This window comes from Prenolepis imparis, unplaced genomic scaffold (assembly GCF_030444845.1).
Source record: "Prenolepis imparis isolate NDT839.2.m4 unplaced genomic scaffold, iyPreImpa1.0 SCAF_2, whole genome shotgun sequence".
NCBI lineage: Eukaryota > Metazoa > Arthropoda > Insecta > Hymenoptera > Formicidae > Prenolepis > Prenolepis imparis.
Genome location: NW_028141160.1, coordinates 14,288,841 through 14,308,985, shown reverse-complemented (window position 1 = coordinate 14,308,985; position 20,145 = coordinate 14,288,841). Strand labels below are relative to the sequence as shown.

The window sequence follows — 20,145 nt, the reverse complement described above, 5'->3', positions numbered from 1 at the left end:
AACAGCCTAGCAATAACTATTCCGGTAGTCCTTTTCATCCGTCTCGCGCACCGTCCGTTCCGCTCAAGCACGGTATCTTCAGCGGGTCCCCGGAATACGTTTACGTCAACCGTAGTCGTTCCCGGCGTTCCTGCGGAAGCGACGAGATCCTGTGGAAGCCGCCCCGGCCACAATGGGTTCTCGCGAGTGGATTTCCAGCCGGCGCACAATGGTCCCACAGCCTCGAGCTCGAAATCGTTTTACACTCTTGCCGCGATTTGGCTTCTACGCCAACTTATTCCTTCCGGTCGGGGATGACGCATCGGACACACGGGGACATTCGCGAATTTCTCTTCCGCCTTGCAAATAACTCTTCCAAACTCTGATGTGTGTATGTGTACGCATTGTTCTTAATTTATTATAGTGATTCAAGAGCTAATTATTCAATTGATAGACGATATATTCGTCATTTTAATCTTCTAATCTATTTTTAATTACAATTTTAGAAAGAGATTGATATTAATATTTTTTAATCGTATAATAAAATTTTTTTAAATTTATATATAATAAAATGGATTACGAGAGACCTTATTTAAGAATACATTTATGAATAATTTTTGCAAGTTAATTAAGCACAAATATTGATTTAATTAATTTATTTTCAGATATTATAAAAAGATCACTGTGTAGTATATATAGAAAGATATTATATATGATATTTTTTCGAAAGTTCAGCTGCTAGATCACCGAAGAATATATATATATATATATATATATAGCATAAATCAAACAAATACGAGTAGCCATTGTTTCTCGATCTGACAAGCGATGAAAGCTAACGGGGTCGTTTCTTCGGACGTTATTCGAGCGTCTATCGAAAGCCGATTTTATTATTCGCGATAACGGCGGAATAATCAATCGTCGCCCGTTCGCTTCCGTTCGCTGCATTCGCAGTCGGATGAAATCTCGGGGCGCGTTTAAAAACAGGTGCCTAATCTAATCTAAGTGCGAGTTCGTGTGCGAGCTCTGGCAAGTAAACTAAATAAAGCCGGGCCGACTCGTAATTGAAAAATATTGGCGTCTCGCGTTAACCCGCTACGCGAATACGGAAATCAAGCGGTGAAACCAAGCCGGAACCCGGCACATATTTTTTCATTACCCCTTGCACGCGTTTCCACCTGGGTGGTCGACGCCTCGCTGGAATCGCATTACGATGTGTTTGCTGGACGCGTTTTTCCAGACGACGACGAGAAAGAGTAAAAAACGAGTTTATCGATCGCGATAATCGTATAACAAATCTGATAATACGAAAATTCGTTTCTATTTTTTTATTCGTCCATCGCTAGAGTATGTAAAGACAAATCCAATATTTTAACAGATTTTTAACAAGGTGAGGGATTAAAAATATCATGTTTAATTCAGCAGTGAATAAAGTAAGAGAAAATTCTGTTCCAAAATTTCAAGTCAAATATTATCGAGAGAATCGTATTTATATATATTGTATTTATATATCCGAAATGATATTAAACTACGCCCAATTCGTACGGCATATCGATTAATTTTTCTCAATAAACGACATGATAATAGCCGCTGCTGGCTTCAACAGCGCGAGCTTTCTTCGAGAAATTTCTGGCAGATAGCAAACTATTATACGTCGCTCATAAGTCCTCGTTGAAATCTCGCTAGATATCGCTTCTCCCCATCTCTTTTCTTTCTTTTATCGAACTAACAGAACGACATCGTCAATTTTCCTTCGTCTTTTCGACGCTTCGAAAGGAGGTATACTCTAGACAAGAAAACTTTTCGGCTAATGAGAAACGAACCGCTATGCTGCCTACAGGAAATTAACCGCTGAAAACTCGAATTTTCATCTTCGTAAATTTATTTCGGAGATTAAGGGGATTAAGACTTAATTGCAATCAGATGAAAGATGGTGTAAAATACCCGTACGCCATAATTTACACGTTATCACATAATGAATTAAACAATCTCGGATACTCTCGTCACATTAATATCAATGATTAATATTTAATAGAATTTTAAAAAAACTTGTAATGTTAATATTAATACTAGACAAAGATCTAAGAAGAATTTTTGTGTAATATGCAAATAAGTTAACCATAATTAATATTATTAAAATTGTAAAATAATTGCTTTTTAAATATTTAATAAATTAAGTTATCGATTTTTTGAATTATATATGATATTTGATTTAATATATATGATATTTTATCGAAAATAATGATCGTTGTTAAAAAATCGGAAATATCTTGATATGACAATTTATGGAAAATTAAATACTCGAAACACAAAGCTGGTTCTCATTGTTTGGTAACGTGATAATTAAGCAAAGTCCTCGCAAGCAAATTTCACAGTCGCTGAAGAAGCAGCTTATTAAACCGAACGTTTCACCATTTGCATATTTAAATTTCTATTTCCGCGGAGCTCTACCCGTGGGGCAGAACCACTAGGTCGGACGAAAAAACCGCAGAAAGCGACCTTTTATCTCATTTCATACTTCTTATCGCCACGGAAAGTGGCATTGATCTTTCCGTTCCTCGCGTCATAACGTCACTGAAGCATCTCTGTTTATCTTCGAATCTACGAGAATCAATCTTTAACTTGTTGAATGGTGTTATTCAAGAATTTCTTCATTTAATATCGAGAATTATTTCTCTCGTCAAAATATAATATCAAAGCATAACATTATATTAGAGATATAACGCGTAACCAAATATTAAAATTTGACAGATTCTGTAAATAGTTTTTATCTGTTTCATATATAGCTATTTTTTCAACTCTAATATTACAAATCGGTGAAACAAAAGTTTATAGATATCGACAAATGGTTTATTGACTTTTGTTATGTACACTCGATGATTCTAGTTTTCCACGAAATTGGTATTTTTTGTAGTTTATAGTTTTGCTATATATATATATATATATATATATATATATCGATTGCAAAATTAATTAAAGCATTCGTTATGAGAGGTGGACTTCTGTTATTCGACGAGCCATACTGAACTGTTGAAGGTTGTTTAATTGAATATTCAAAAAACCATATGTAACTGTGGCGGAGATAACGACCATTTTAAATAATTGGTCCACCGCGGCAATTACAACCGCCCTTGGGTGTTTAAATTATTAATTAATAACCACCGATGCATCGTACATCTGTTAACTAACGCGATCGTAATCGCTAATTATTTCGACTCTATGATCGGTAATTCAATAAAATCCAGATTTAATCGTTTAAGCTGTCGGAAATATACTTTTCGATCACAATAAAACACGTGCGTACAAATGATAAAAGCAATATTTACATCGTTTTGTAAAAGAGCCCATGGCGATTATTCGCATCGCGCGCTCACTGAAAGGGAAATATTTGACAAGAAAATTGCGCAAGTGCAAAGTTACGTTAAAATTAGAGACACGTGTGTATTATCTGCAGGTGTATAAATATGGATACGCTACGAATACATTGAATTATTATTCTTTGTTGCCTGTTAATTGGATAAACGTTTCATCGTTTTTCTTTTTAATCAATTTATCGGTGTTAAACATGTATGTATTGTATATGTACGAGTACATTGATTCAGATGGGGCTGCATTTTATTCCCATTTAATAAAACGACTATATATACTATAAATAATATGTTATTTATATACATATATATATATATGTACGATAATTATACGATACCTGTATATATATTTAAACACTGAGAAAATTTTCTCTTAGAATTTACCCTGAAAATCATGGTAATCGTGGGACAATACGGTATGAAAAGAATTCTATGAATAAAATATAAAATATGTTTGATTAATTTTACTAAACTGCATATTGTGATAGATATTATTTTTATTGTGATAAATATTAATCAGAGAAATTCTCATAAAATTCTTTCCATATCATATTGTCCCATGATTATCATGATTTTCAGGGTAAATTCTCTCTGTGTATGTATGAAGATTTAATAATGTTTAATCAAATTATGTCAATTATGATTTTATTTGAGCTTTAAGTGTTTTCATCGCAATTCTAGAATGTCCCCCATCGTTTCGTATAAATATCAACGTGGTGACCGATCCTCTCCGAACAATCCTCGCGGCTCTAAATCAGGGACACCTGTTTGTAAGCGCACCATATAGTGCACCTGCGCCGGTGCGGTGTGGCGGCACCTTTATCCAACCCGTTAGTTACGGACGCGACTCGCGGTATGTCAGTAACAACAGGCACCCACGAAGTTTGCCCACCTGTCCTGATAATGTCGGTTAATATCATGTAAATTGTAATTAATATTCATGGGGTTAATTCGCCGCCGCGGTCGGCCCGACGCCGATGCCGCCGGGACAAAGTTTTAGCGAAAATTTACGGTTACCAGGTAACATATTTCGGACGTACCGCAGACCCTGTGCAGTTACTAGGCCCTACTCGATTTCGCCCAAGTAAATCACGTCGATCTACGATGGTTCGCGCAATAAAATTATCGATCAATTGTTCCAAGTAATTTGGAATAATTAGCAATACGCGTTGAACTTCTAAGGCAACAAAAATATGCGTCACAAATAAGATTATATAATTTATTTCGCGGTATAATTCTGATGGTAGCCTATAATAAACGTATTGTTTTCGAAAAATTATTAGAGTTTTAGCTGCCCCCTTAAGAGTTCTAGAGTTCTCTATCGATTTTAGAAATAGTTCCGTCGTTTAAAGCATCGAAAATAGCAATTGAAATTATGATGGGGCTAACTTCACACTTTCTCGCAACTTTGAGGCCGTATAACTTTTTTGTTATTAATAATTTTAGCACATTGGTTGATTAAGGATAATTGATAGAACTCTTCAATAAAACTGCCGATTACCAAAAAAAATTTTCACTATGGGACTTGGAAAATTTTTGTCGGTAACCGGCAATTTAATTGAGAGTTCTGATTCGAAGAGTTCTATCAATTATTCTTAATCAACCAATGTGCTAAAGTTAATAACAAAAAAGTTATACGGTCTCAAAGTTGCAAAAAAGTGTGAAGTTAACCCCCCATAATTTCAATTGCTATTTTCGATGCTTTAAACGACGGAACTATTTCTAAAATCGACAGAGAACTCTAGAATTCTTCGGGGGGCTGCTAGAACTTTAATAATTTTTTCAAAATGTAGAAAATGGGGGGCTAACTTCGCATACTCATTGTTTTCGTATATCATATACTATAATATTAAATGATGAGTTATTTAATTTTTACACGAATATCATATTTCTGTATCGTAAAAAGGAAATATCGAATACGCGAGATAAAAGAAAAGGCAGCGCACACGTTTGATGAAATATAAATGAAATGTTCTAAAGGGAAATTTTAGAACTCCCGTATATAGCGCGAAGACGGCGACAAGGTAAAGGCAATATATTAATTTCCGGGAACGCGTTTTCCGATGATTAAATTTCTAAACTACGTCGCCCGCGCGCGCTCTTTTCGCCGTACACTATTACGGTCAACTCGCGCAACAAATTAGGCACAGCGCAATTAATTAAACAACATGTAACACGTACCCGTAGTAAACGTAGCGCAAGCGAGCGGACGTTCTCCGTGAAATTGTATTTGCGACGTAGACGGAAAATAATTTGCAACGTTAACAAGAATTCGAAATAGCGAGTCATTAGCATAGCTTGAGCGCACATATACATATACACACATATATACATATACACACATTATACATATATACATATATATTTATACATATATACATATGTATATACATGTATGCATTAGCGAGGTTTGTACTTCTTCGTTCGAGGAAAATGTTTACATATAATAGCAGCGAGTTTAACTTGACGCCGTAATTAAAATAATGGCCCAATGCAAATTGCATGAGGCATTGCGTTATAATATTACTTCAGAAACGCTCCTCGCGAGCAACATCGTTGCATATTTTATTCAGGAGCATCCCTCCGCAGTTGCCTCGGATGAAACGTTTCCCACAAAAGCCGATTTTAATATCCTTCATGATCGTATGCGTTACGCTTGAATAGATTCCACTTTGCAACGACGCGAAATGCAAGAGAATATATAAAGAGAAACGTAATTTCCGATCGTACATATGATATCGACATCTAACAGAAACTCTATTAACAGCTATATTCAGTATCATATCGCAAAATAAAAAATGAATAATATTGTATCTTCTTCTTCTTATAATTACGCGCGCGATAAATTAATAAATATGTTTATCATTAAATATATGTATACAAAAACAAAGTATTATAAATTTATTTATTCAAAAATATAGGATAAAACAAACTATGGTTTTTTAAAGAAAAAAAGAACAAGAACAAGATTTTTCGGAAGAGAACTCGAATATAAAATCATCCCTTTAAAGAAAGATATCCCATCATTTTATATAGGAAAAATTAATAAATTACTAATGCAAAAAATCTTTCTATTAAAAAATTTGATTTTATGACACCGCATATATATAGTTATTGCTTCGTAAATACTCGCAGTACTGACATCCGATCTAGCATCTCTTTGTGCACTTTTCACAGAAAGAAAAGTCAACTCAAAATTATTCGTAATATACGCGATAATGATATAATTTTTTGCGATTTATTTCTATATGTATTTGCATTGGGACTCTCATCGGATCAAGAGATAGCTCGTGATGTCGCAATCTCCAATCCACGGATGTTTTATCAACGACCGTGTTATGATGCCGCCATATCTGCGGTAAAAGGAAATGGCATGGAACATTTACGACTACGATTCTCTAACGCATTACCGCGGACTATCTGCCCCGATCGGCAAAAATGCCGCTAGCTGTTACTCTGTTCTGGTGCTCCGGGGACCAACGTATCCCTCTCACATCAGGTATAATGCACTAAGGATATTTCGTAATGTTTAAACGTACGCTTTTTATATGTTCAATTTGCGTATATTTCTCATATTTTTCTCGGATGGGAAATGTCATACTGGAAGAGGAATCACGTCTCTACACGTAATAAACCGCGTATCTTTAGGATGTATTCTTTAATTTGCAGTAAAAATTACTGCAGTAAGATTTCGTCTTACTTTATTGTTTCCATTACCCCATCATTATAATAACATATAGTTACGTGAGATATCATTACAACGAAACATTGTTAAACTACTAAATTTTTTGAAGCATTAAAAATATTTTATAGCAAGCAATTAACTTGAACAAACTGTTGTATGCCAAAATTACATGAATAGAACTCACCATTGGTCACGTGGATCGGGCAAGGACCTGTGCACGGAAATGAGATCACTGGCGTACTGATTAAACGCATTATTGAGCCAGCCATCGTCCACCAGCTTCTTGGTCTGAGTAGACATGTTGGTCGGCAGTATCACGGGCCTGCCCATCTCTCCGGGTGCGACAGCATCCGGATCCCGTGGTACAGCCAGTACTCCACCACCTATAGGATTTAGGATCATTAAAGGGATCATTAATGAGTGACCAGAACATTGGCAAATAAATTGATTATAATGAAACAACGTAAAAATCGTTTCCATCGTTGTTTGTCTTCAAATCAACTAGAATTATAAATGATTTTACATATACGAACAATTTTAATTAAAACATTGTAATAATGTTATTCTCATTATAGCAGCTAAAATTTCGTAAAATATTTTTATTAAAATTCATATCGATTCTCAAGACACGCACAATGATAAATACATTTATTTTTCAGTTCCTCTGCTTCAATAAATAATATTCTTTTGTTTTAAAATATGTTTTCTTTACTTTTCAATTTTATCCCGTTTTCGCTCAAGTCATTCTTTCAGAGAGAGAGCTTAGAATTAAAATTAAAATTCTCGACCGCTTTTCCGCTTAAACAATAATAGGAAAAATTAATGCGACGACCTACCGAATCAATATATTATCCTATTAACGATAAAACAATTTTATTACGTTCTAAAGATTAAAAGCTTTTATAAGTGCAAGCTTATATGTGACAAAAAGAAAACTCAGATACTTTCCTAATTAAAATTATTATACCGTAACTCAATTACGAAAGAAAGTAAAAATATTATTCCATTGCACCGATAAAATAGAGAGACAAATCGAGCGATGTAGAGTGATGCCAAACTTGTGGTTCATATTTTATCCGATTGCATTCCGGTTCAGTTCCAGCTAATCTCGCTTCACTTCGCGTTTCGCCCGAAGCGGAGCACGGTGCTTAACGTCAACGTAAGAAAGAACGTGTCGGCGACGGCGACGTCGATGTCGACGTCGTCGGAGAGAGAAAAAGGGAATCGGGAATTGAATTTTCAACACATCCAGCCGGGACATACTCGTGAGCCAAAGTATACGCCTTCTAAGAGCTTTCTCGCATAAACTCCGGTTTTATTTGCCGGCGCCCATATTGCCGCGGCATAGCGTTGCCAGAGCTAAGTACGCGATATGGTCGGCTGGTTGGATCGCGCGCACAATCCCCTCGCTCTCGCTCGCTTGTTCCGAAAATAATTTTATCCCGGTCGACAAAGTTGGGCCCCGGTGTGTACGATGCGGCAATAAAGAGAACGACAAATTGCTTTAGTGCCGCGACCCGGCCCGCCACGAAGTTCGACGGTGAAACTCGCGTCGTGTATCACGGCCGCCACCCCATTCGTAGCTTTACGCCAAACACGAGCTTTCTCCTTGAGAAAACGCAGCGTCTTTCGCCGTTCATTTTCAGCATCAGGTCGTTTCTCCGTTGCTCAGGCGCGTCGAGGCATTTAAATTCATTAACACGTCGTTTTGCGCGCGCGCGAGTACGTGAAGCTCCTCGGGAACGCAAGATCATAAGAGGCATCACCAAGCGAGACGTCTAGGTTTATCACTCAAGCGATCCTCGCTCACAGACAAGCAACCTTCCTAATATATCGCGTTGCTCGCTAGCGCGTGAATCACCGACAATATCGCCGGGATGATCCATGTATTATGAGAGCCCTATTCGTACTTCGCGTCTGGCAATAAGAGCGTCGAGATGAACTACCAAGGGTTCCTTATTGCGCCTGTGGCGGCGCCCGGAGAGAACCAACTTTCGTCTTTGAAGGTTCTCAGATATGGATATCTACAGCCGTATTCTCGGTCTATATTCTTCCTTCTCTGCGGTTTGATTTTACTCTCATCTTAGTTGTACAATCGACACACACGCAAAAAATAATATATACGCTAATAGGATTTAAAAAATATACATACAAAAACTTGAATTTTTTTCGAGATAAAATTTTGAAACAACATATCTATTTCAAATCTGTGGATTTTATATTATAAATTTTGTATCCACTTAAAATTGATAGTGTGTGCTTACTTATCGAATCTAATATTATATATTAAGGAGATAAATCTGTAATGATTGATACTCAAAAAATGTCTCGAAATATCGGACACGACGTTGAGCCACAGGTGGCTCGCGAACTAACTTAACATTCTCGGTATGATTCATGCACAGACCATACATTCCACAAGGAACATCTATCAGCTTATTAAGACCGAACTAGCACCTAATCCGCGTGATGTGTCAGCCTATTAAGCCGTTTCCTAACAGACCTGATTCATGTGGCCACTCACAGAGTACACCTACGTTGTATCGACAAAAGATTAAATAAAGCTACTATATATCACATGTTCAATCTCTACGTAGAAAAAAAAAAATGAAAAATAAAAATGAGGAGTCTTCTACGCCAAATTTAATCAGACTAAAATAATTGCTCATGCAGAAAAATAATGTACAAAAACAGACACTCCTGTGTCTCTCTTTGGTTGCGTTAAAAGGTTGTCACTTTGATTTGTTATTTCCAACGAGATAATTTCCACAGAGAAAGTTCAACTCCCCGATAAATTGAGCAAACGAGAAGAAGAAAAAAAAGTGAAGCTTAAAAACACTGTTTTAAAATTACCTTGCTCCGGACCAGCCTGATTGATCTTCACCCTGTTGCTGAATACGTTGCCGGACGTCTCTTTTCTAAATGGCGCCGCGGGCGGCACAAAGCCGTTCGCTTGCTGCGGCATCGCAACCCCCGACGGCGCCAACCCCTGAACGGCGGCGGCCCGATCCTCGGTGTAGAGCAAGAAACAGACGGTCACCCACACGGCGGTCGCCAGCACCGCCACCTTCAGCCACAACGACCTTCTCCTGGGAAAGCCCATCTCCTATCCGGGCTCCTCTTCGTTCCTTCCTTTGTGCGTTTTGGCCCCCTCGCTGCGATTATCGACACCTTCGTCCTGCGCCGCGCGCGCGCTGCGATTATCGTGCTTCTCGTGCGGCCTCGAAATGTCGTGTTACCTCAGCAACATCCTCTCGTCTCTCCGCTCTACGACCTTCCTCCGACCGGCTCGTCGAATGACGTCGAAAGGTCCAGATCAGTTCCTCCTTTCTACGAGGATCGAGGACGCTAATTAATCGTGTATGCGAGTAGAGAGAGGAGATCGGCGCTTCCCTTTCACGAGTAATCTCGCGTCAGAAATTTCCACAGCGGGAATACAGCGTTCTCTTCTTCAACGAATATTTTATACTATAATGTCAGACGACCGACTGACGTGAAACATCCTGTAACTTTTCGTCCGTGTCACAGAACATCGTCCGTTTCGGTAAATTATTCTTGAAAATCGATTTTCTCTCGATATCGTATCTCACGCGAGAGAAATGTGATAAAATATATATCGATGGATTATGCTGAACTAATTTTGCAGTAGTTCAGATATAGCATTGCAAACGTTTACCGAGGTTTGAATGATAGAATTTGATACGTTTGGTGATCGATATGTCACGTTTGTTTTTGCCGTTGCTCCAACACGGTACGTCGTAAAATCTTGTATAATATTAATACGGATTATAGCATCCGTAGAATGTGGATATGATTATAGTCTCCACATATATATATGTATCGTTGCGATATGTATATTTTCAGGTCGAGTGTTTTTCATCACCGCATTCTGATATCTGTAAATCATGAAATAGAAATAGTCGATATTAATAAAAGAGAAAGTGCTCGAATAATATATAATGTATAATACATATAAAAATGCGACTAAAGTCGAATAAATTTTAACAGAAAGGAGTTTTATTTATTTATAAAATATAAAATTATCTCTCAAAAGTACTTAAAATTAGTCAAATTTTGTTTCAACCATTGATAAACTAAAAATTAAATATTTTAGAATAGTAAACTTAAATATACTACATTAACTGCTACATCATGTATTAATATTTAATCCTTTTACTATTTATGGTAACAATTTTTATAATTAATTATAAATAAGTATTTTAATTAAATATCTGAATAATATTAGAATCGCTGTAAAAGTGATTAACTAAATAACTATTTTCGATATTAGGAGAATTAAGATCACGAACAAAATAAATTTTGCTTTTTACAGTTATTAACTTTTTAAACTTTGAAGATATTATAACGAATAGCTGCGATGATTTAATCTCATCAAAGAACTTTCGCCTCCTTATTTATTCAGTGATTCGTCTGGTAGACTTGAGTAAAGCAATTCGTTAAATCAGCGTCACGAATTACATCGTGAAAAATAAAGGTTTTATCGATATGATATTTTATATATTTTTTAATAATTATATTTTGCAATATTATATATAATTAAGAAAAACATTATTCGATACTTATCAAAAATAAATAAATCAAAATTTCTTTTTATTATACTAAATGAAAATAAAAATACGGCAAGTGTCTCGCTTTAAAATTGCAAATATAATTCACATCTTTGAAATTATGTTTGACAATTTATCTTATCTTACCAGACGGTATTATACAATGAGAGATAATCTGAAAATACGATCGACTTGAGAATTTCTCAATTAAGAGAATGATCGTAAACTTGCTCGCTCGTTAAACGATCTATAATCCAGAGTTCAACGTGTGTATCTGAAATATGTTCTTGCAAGTAACCCGGCACCGAGTAATTGGAAAATACGCGCGTCTCGGGGCTTTATTAACTTTGTATTAAATTAGGAAATTAGAAACTTTCGGCCACACGAAACACGGCAGCATACTTGCTAACGACGTTAGACAGACGATTACACACGTATACATAGAAGTAACGATCGACGATATCGACGTGTTAGCTCGCTACCAGCCAGATCGATACTCCGTCCATGGAAAGTGTCGATCGAAGGCCGATTTTAGCTGCACGAAAAAGAGAAATGAATTGATGCAAGGCGAGTCGGGTAAATTAAACCGAATCGCGATACGATCGGCGGACATTATCCACCATTTTCACCGGGCCTATTACGCGACGAGATGATTATATTCCCGACGTGCGATCGGGCGCAGATAAGTGGACGTGCAACCGTGCGACCGTTGCATTATGCGCAATGCATCGCCCCCATGGAGGAAAAGTTGGCCGTCGTCGCGTGCACGCAATCTCGCAGATTGTGCAAAGTTGTCTGCTCGTATCGGAAAATCGAGGGTTGCATTCGAAAGGACCGGGAGCCTGGAGCGGGATATAACGATGAAATGGCCACGCGCGCGCGCAGCAACCCTCGGAAAGATTTCGGGACATGAAAAGCTCTCTCTCTCCCTCGCGGAGGAAAGGAGCTTACTCGCGCGTGTCGCGCTCTTTTCAGTGCCGGAGACATTCCGCTATTCATAAACGGAGAAAGGCGGGTGCATGCACGTTTTACCGTTTCGCGTTTCAACCGTAATCGTATCGTGAGGACGCGTTATACCGGATCGAACCGGCGATGTATCGAGACACGTGGATGTTATAATGACGAGAGAAGTGCAGTTAAGCTAGCTTTTCGCGCGGTATCGGCAAGTATCTTGATATTGACAAGAAATTGCATCTGTGTGTGCTATCGTTTTATACATAATCATCGCAAACGATGAAAAAGAATTATTTTATTAATAAAGAAATTTATCAATAATTTGTTTTATTAATAATTAATAAAATAATTCTTCTCTTTTGTTACGAATAATAATATTATATCATTATTATTATTATTAATAAACTTATTTTATTAATTAATAAATATAAAAAATAAATATGAAATAAATATATAACAAGGTATGAAGTTTTTTTTAGAATTCTGATGGAGTTTTTTTATCCACAGAATAAAACTATGCGTTTCATATAAGTTGGAACATCCTGAAGATGGTAGTAATTTAAACTTTTCGTAAACAAGAATCAGAATTTAGAGATCTGCGAAGAACAATCTCGCGATATCGCGAGAGAAGCCTTTGACGGTGCACAATAAGAGAACTCGGCAGATTATACTATCTTTCTCAGAGAGGCCTTCCTTCCATTTTCAGAGCGAGTGGAGAGAACGTTGTCTCGAGTAGACACGTGTTCGAAAGCGGTGTACGGCTCTGGAGAAACGTTAGTGCGAAAGTAGTCTGGCTCTCTGGCTTTGCCGTACGTGGCGAAGTGGCATGGTCGCTTTTTAGTGGTCGTTACTATCGGAGACACTTTTCCGTAAAAGAGTTTACTGCTCCTCGTCTCTAAAACGCCGGCCGATGTATCGAGTTGAAAAACCTCCTTTTTCTTTCCTTTATGATCTTTTACGATCTGGCAGTAAATATACCGTAAGTAGCATAAGTGTAGCATCTCCCGTCACGACAGTAGAAAAAGATAAGAGTTGGAGATGCAATATATTTTCTCGTGGAATGGACTGTATATTTCGGGATCTCAAAGAAAATTCTTTTGATAACACCGAGAGTAAGAGATTGTTGGATTAAAGTTAAACGTGCGACAACAAAGAGTAAACACAACTATACGATAGAAAAAATAATAATAAGCAGAAGGCACAGATTTAATTTACTGTAGAGTTGCGAAAAGGAAAAGCTAGATAATAACGAGAAATTAAATAAAGTCTTGAAATGAAACTTTGTAAGAGGAAAAAAATAACATTGCGCTGTGTGTTGTGGCTGGAAATTTGAAATTAAAATATTCCTCGGACTAAAAAATAGGCCTCCTGAAAATCTTTTTCAGATTCCTATTATATCATTTTTTTATATACCTATATAATATCGCACCAATTATCCAAAAGAAAAATGTCTCCTCTTCCGATTTCATAAAAGTAATTTCGTGCGTATGTAAACAGTTCTATTGTAGATAAAAGATTAGCAAATTAATTAAATGTATTTACCTCTTAATTGAGAGTGTTAACACAACGTCAGATGGTTAAACAAAGTAGAGAAGGAAGAGTATATTCATCGTTTGTAAGAGCTTGCTTTCGTAAATTTTGCCGCAAGCGCCATCGTCCTTTCGTGTTAAACGAAGTTACACCGAGCTACTACTGAGGATAACATCGTGCTCGCGTGTCACTATTTATTTGGGTTAGGTTCTATTTTCGCTACGAGTCTACCACCGACATGAAACGAGAGCACAATGGCTGAATTCTTTATCCGTCTTTAAATGAATCGCTTAGAGCTTAGAGGATAGAAAGGCGATAAACGTCGGAGAGAAATGTTCGGCACAGAAAAGGAATGCCAATCACGTTCGATAATATCGGCAGCATGTATGTATATGACACGACGTGTGTTGTTGTCCAAGTGACGTAGAATATCAATACTTAGGCACAATGATAATCCGCTTTTCCACTCAAATCAAATTTTACCGTCTTTCTATACAAACATAAATTTTTTTCCTTGCAGTTAATAAGCAAGGAATAAATCTTTTCTCGCTCTTCGCGCACTTAACGATATTTATTGTTTACTTATCTCTTCATTTATTTTATTTCTGTAGCAATTCACGATTACGTAACGATTTCGCATTTTTCCAGTGAGATAGACGCATTAAATAATCCGTAAGAGTTGCAGTCATACACAGCAATTTTGCGTTGAATAATAATATCGCGAAATGCGTTCGATGGATTAATCAAATATCGATCGTTAATGGCCGCATAATGAAATTTCGGAGCCTCGCTAAAAGCGTTTATAAATGCATTCTGCAACTCGCTCTTCCCGCGCGAGTCACTTAAGATCGAAATAAAAAAAATCAACCATCTTTCACGTTCCCATGAAAAAATATAAAGAGTCGCCGTTGTTTTCGCCGTTGACAAATCTCGCTGCATGCGACATCTAAATATTTCTCTATACGCGCTCGAGAGAAAAATGGAAAAGGAAGTCGAGAAAGAGACGCGGACACACACGCGAGACAGAAGGAACAGAAGAAGGGATATATCCGTGGGATAGACAACAGAAACCGGCATTCTTTAGTCCACCATGCGTCGCGGACCAGGAAAATAAATCGGCCGAAATCCCTTGCGGCGATACCGTGTGAGCTCGGAATATACAAGGGAAAGGAATCACGGCAAGGATTTCAAATCTGCATGAGTTCTCAAATCGATAACATTCGTGTGTCCGGAATAAGAGAAATCCGAAGAACAATTGAAAGAGGAGAAATATCTTAGGTGAACATTTTAGATGCGCGTTATTGCTGTCTCATTTAGAACAAGCGCTCCAAGCAATAAATAATCCAATAATAAAAACGGATTATTACAAATTACGTAAATTATTAATATAAATTGATAAATAAGAAACAAACTATAAATAACGCTGGCAATAGCATTGAAATGATTCAAAAACTTTCTGCAAAAGCGCATTTCGGTGCAATTAAATAACTAAATCAAACGACGGAAATCCTGTCTCTCCGTTCTTTGACAAAATTATTCATAGCGTTAAATTATTCATTGCATTAAATTAATCAACGTTGTGCAATGTAGGTACATGTAAGTATACCTTTCGTGAAAATATAGGACCGATTATTTAAAATACCACGATATCTGAAAGGATATCTTTAAGAAATTACAAACTTCGTAACTCAACGTTAATAATTTTTCCATCCGAGCTTAAATGTCTAAAACCGCCTCGATTTACAAATACAGAATTAACGTTCATGGTTAAAATTCCGTTAAAGCGAAAATTTGAAATTCCGTGCCACGCCGCTTAGCGATGGAAATTTGCATGAACGTTACCGTCGTTATACGTCCTTAAGATGCATCACTTCATATATTATGCAAAACTCAGTGCAGGATCTGCTTGCACGTCGCCGCGCACGGCGAAAGGAACATATTCGACAGCGAAGAAATTTTCCGAGCTCGACGGCGCACGAAATTGCGTCGCCGGAAACGACCATGTGTCGCGGATCTGGTAATCAGGAAAATAATTGCGCCGCGTCACGGATTACCAAGGCGCTTCGCGCAGCGAGCTCTCTATCGTTGAAGGATTACTTCCATTTGAAAAATGTATACTGTTAAAAAATGCATTTATAAAATTGAAAAAAATGTTTTTAATTCCACCTATCTATATATTTTTTGAGTTTAACAAATAATTGGAAAAATTATTAGAAAAAATGCTATAAACTGAAAAATAAAAATGTATTACAAATATAATATTTCTCTCTTTGTGTCCATCAATTTTTTATCAATGGCTCGAGAAAAGACACCATAATGAATTAATGCATCTTAGAAAATTTAATAATTATAGCGAGTATATTAATAGGGGAAAAATTATTACATTTGTGTTTATTGCTCTTAATCGCAACAATTCTTATATTTTGTCTAATAATAATTATATAAAATTTTCAAAGATTTTTTCAAATAAAATTGAGGTTCCTGAGATTCCTGAGGCTATCGACAAAGAGATAGTAATAAAATGTCACTCTAATGTATATGTATGCATCTCTAAAGAGCAACATTATTTTTCATTCAAATGTAACATGCATACACAAGGTGGTAACATAAAAGTGCCGATAAATAAACCTGATAACGCGATAGATTGTGTAACGCGTGGGAGCGTGCGTCACACGTACGATCCAGTATTATAGGATTGTGAGACCTGGTACCGAAGCGGTTTCACGGTAAATCTGAGGAAATGTGGACATTAACCCCCATCCCCTTCCCTTCCTTCCTTCCTACCCGCATCTCTACCCCGACAATGGAGAACGTTGGCTCACAACGTGAAGCAATAAAGAGTTAACACGGTAACCGCTAATGGAGTAATGGACGTTTCAGGCATGCAGACATCGGCTGGACTTCCGCCAAATGAGCACGTTCTTCGGGGAGATAAGGGGGAGAGAAGGGAAGGAGGGATATCCTCCGATACTATCCTCCGTACTAGTTCTTTGCTTTATCTTTCACGTCGCGATTCGTGCATCTGTGCACGCCATTGCGGTCGTCTATTTCTTTCTCGACTCGCCGCGCATTAAACCGTGAAGATCTTGGTAATCTTGTAGAAAGTACATCTCTCTATGTCTCGTTCTCTCATTAAACTAATATCTCAAATAAAGAAAATAGATACGGAACTTATCACGCACGTAACTAAATGCCGTAGAATCTGTATGCTTTAGTGACGGAAGCTGGTTTACAAAAGGATATATGATTTTAAGATTATGATTCGATAAAGAGAGAGAGCAAACACGTGTGCGTGACTATGATTGATTCGCTTTTAAACCGGTAAATTAATATTAAACTGTTAAATCCGAACTACGATATACAAAGAACTTATGATTTATAATACTATATTATTTTTAAACTATTTTTTAATCATTCTTTTTTATTTCTCTCTAACCAAATTTAAAAAGGAAGACAAAAAATCAATTAAATTAAGGTTGAAAATTCATTGACGTTGGTGATCCATCATTAATAATTTAACAGTCAGACAATTTACGAGGAAATATTAACGAAAAAATTTCGGCAGCAAGCTAATCGAGGTTTGCTAATTATTGTTTCATTTAAACGAATTGTACGAAACCGCTATAATCTTCCATCATGCTGCTGCCTAGATTACGTCGGACTTCTTGACAAATGATCGCTTATCACGAGCTCCGATTTCAAAGGATACTACCACACACAGACAATTACTTGAGTAAACCACGTTTTGGGCGCGATGCGTGAATAGTCACGCGCACCATTTCGTTAGGTCAGAGGTCACGAGGCCAGAGGTCGTGAGAAGCTGCAAGAAATTATTACGTGACTCGGGACCCTTACGAACCTGTCGACGCGCTACCGTAATTCCGCACTAATGGCGGCCGGGTAAAAAGCGCTAACGATTTTTCAGTCCACCGGGACGCCTCGTGGTCGCCTTACAACCGATTATGGGAAATCGTGGCCTGGATTTCCGCGATCGATTGTTCACCAGTTCACCAGGAGCGCTGCTCCAACACACTCCTCAGATACGACTCCGTGCTTTTCAATTAAAACGATAATTTTTTTATCAATTATCACACTACTCTTTTTCCTAAATTTTCACATTATCGATATGATTTTTAAAAAGTGATCAAATAGCGCTCTTTTATTAATTTGTTGGTGAAGGATTAAAAAAATTTCTCGCAGTAAAAAATATATGTGTTGTTCTCCGCTTCTAGATTATTTAATACAAGCTCTTTCAGAAGTTTGTTATACGCTTCGTGTATGCGTGCGTGGAAGAACAAAAGATAGAATACCTTTAGAGTTTAGAGAATCGATCGGCGGGATCTTAGCGATGGATTTTGCGGTTCGGTGAAAACTCGGTTCGAGTCTGCCGAGCGCGACGCTATGGCGCGGCTAATCAAATTCTCGCCCGTGGGACGATTCGCGCTCGATTTCACAGAACCCAGCAGAGCGCCAAAGCTCCTCGAGGCCAATACTAATTAATTTTCATCGAATTAACACCGATGCTCGACGAGTCGCGCGCTCGAACGCCAAAGGAAACCGCTCTCCGGCTGGTGGGGATCGGCGCTTTGCGGAATCGCGCGCGATTCAGACACCGTGAGAGGGAGACGCGCGTTCTGTATTTATTGGCTCGGTGCAATTAATGGCGCGCGTGGTGTGTGCAGAACGATGGCATTTGCGCCGCGATTCTACGTGGAATGTTTATGAATGAGAGAATCGATACGCGGTTCGTGAGGCATGCGTCGTAAATCAAGAGGCCCGCGAGCGCGATATGCGCGTTTTACGGTCCACGAGAGACAAGATCAAGCTTCGATGCGTCATTAACATTCGCGAGATGCAAGAGAGAAAGACAGAGAGAGGAAACAGGGACGAGACGCGAGGTCCCGAGCGAGAGGAAGATCGGGAAAGCAATCGTTCCCCCTTCGAGAACTGTCATTGAATATCTACGGTGACGAACGGGGTACGGTGGCAAAAAGAGTGTACCAGAATAGAAGCGTAGCGGGGTTCGATATCACGGGAAATTGTCACTTCTCCGAAAAGAGAAATTCTGAGAATTCCCCGCTGCCATCCCGGCACGAAGGAGATCAGACTGCTTCGATTGACACTTTGCGCGACATGCTTGCTGGATCCAAGACGGAAATAGGCGAAGCGGGTTTCCGCGGGTTCCCGCAATATTATTCGAACGAAACGAAGCGCCGTTTCTCGTATATTCTTTCCCCATTTTTCTGTCGAGAAAATATCGCGTCAGTCAGTCGGAGAGATCGTTTTCCGAATTTCTCGCGAAATCGAATGAGAATCGGCGGGGAGTATCGATGCGTCGCGCCCGAAATTCGCGTAAGGTGCCTCGAGATCGAAGCAAGCGGCGGTCCGTTTTGATTACTCGCGAGACTGGAGTAGCAAACGTGATTCGAAGACGAGATCAGAGCCGCGAACTTCGCAACGTCCGCGTTCACGTTCCGTTGCGGTGGACCGTTCGGATATTCCTCGTTAGGAATATGTATATGTGCGTGTAACTAGTGCGTGTATGTATGTGTGTACGTGTGTTCAAACGATTGACGTGGAAATATGGCGTTTACACAGCTGCCATGCACGCGGGATAAAGCGCCTTTTAATTAACGCGCATAGATCAGTGCCTCGTGTAGAGACAGGTGCGCTTTGCATCAAATTTATTCTGATATCAGCAATACCGATATTATTTTCATATCGCGCGTGTCATGTACGAAAATGATTTCCTACAATAGTTACGGTCAAGTCAATCATTTTCGATGCGAGAGTCATGGAAATTAAAAAAAAAAAGAAATTTCACACATCATATCTCACTCTTGTAGCTAAAATTTTGTTCAATACTCTGCATTATTCCGTTAAATAGCTAGATTGTATTATGTATCTACCGAGGTATTCTCAAATGCTAACACAGGTTCACCGAGTAACCGCGATAGCCCGTTTAAAACTCTCGTAAGTGGAAGTAGTGCTCGCGAAGTGATGCAACCGTACCATTAAAAGCCAGCGATTGCAGCTATACGCAGCTTCTCTGCGCCAGCGG

At 38.2% G+C, this 20,145-nt stretch overlaps 1 protein-coding gene across 8 annotated transcripts in view; it reads right to left on the bottom strand.

The window, feature by feature from the left end:
* Window positions 1-20,145, bottom strand: part of Pgant9 (polypeptide N-acetylgalactosaminyltransferase 9) — a 201,516-nt gene that overhangs the window by 53,881 nt on the left and 127,490 nt on the right. For all 8 annotated transcript variants that reach the window (XM_083057830.1, XM_083057861.1, XM_083057851.1 and 5 more), the window contains 2 exons: window positions 9,886-10,928; window positions 7,217-7,415 (listed from right to left, as the gene is read on the bottom strand). In XM_083057830.1, the coding sequence (XP_082913956.1) occupies window positions 7,217-7,415; window positions 9,886-10,135 (449 nt within the window). In that variant the 5' untranslated portion in view covers window positions 10,136-10,928. The remainder of the gene's footprint in view (window positions 1-7,216; window positions 7,416-9,885; window positions 10,929-20,145) is intronic.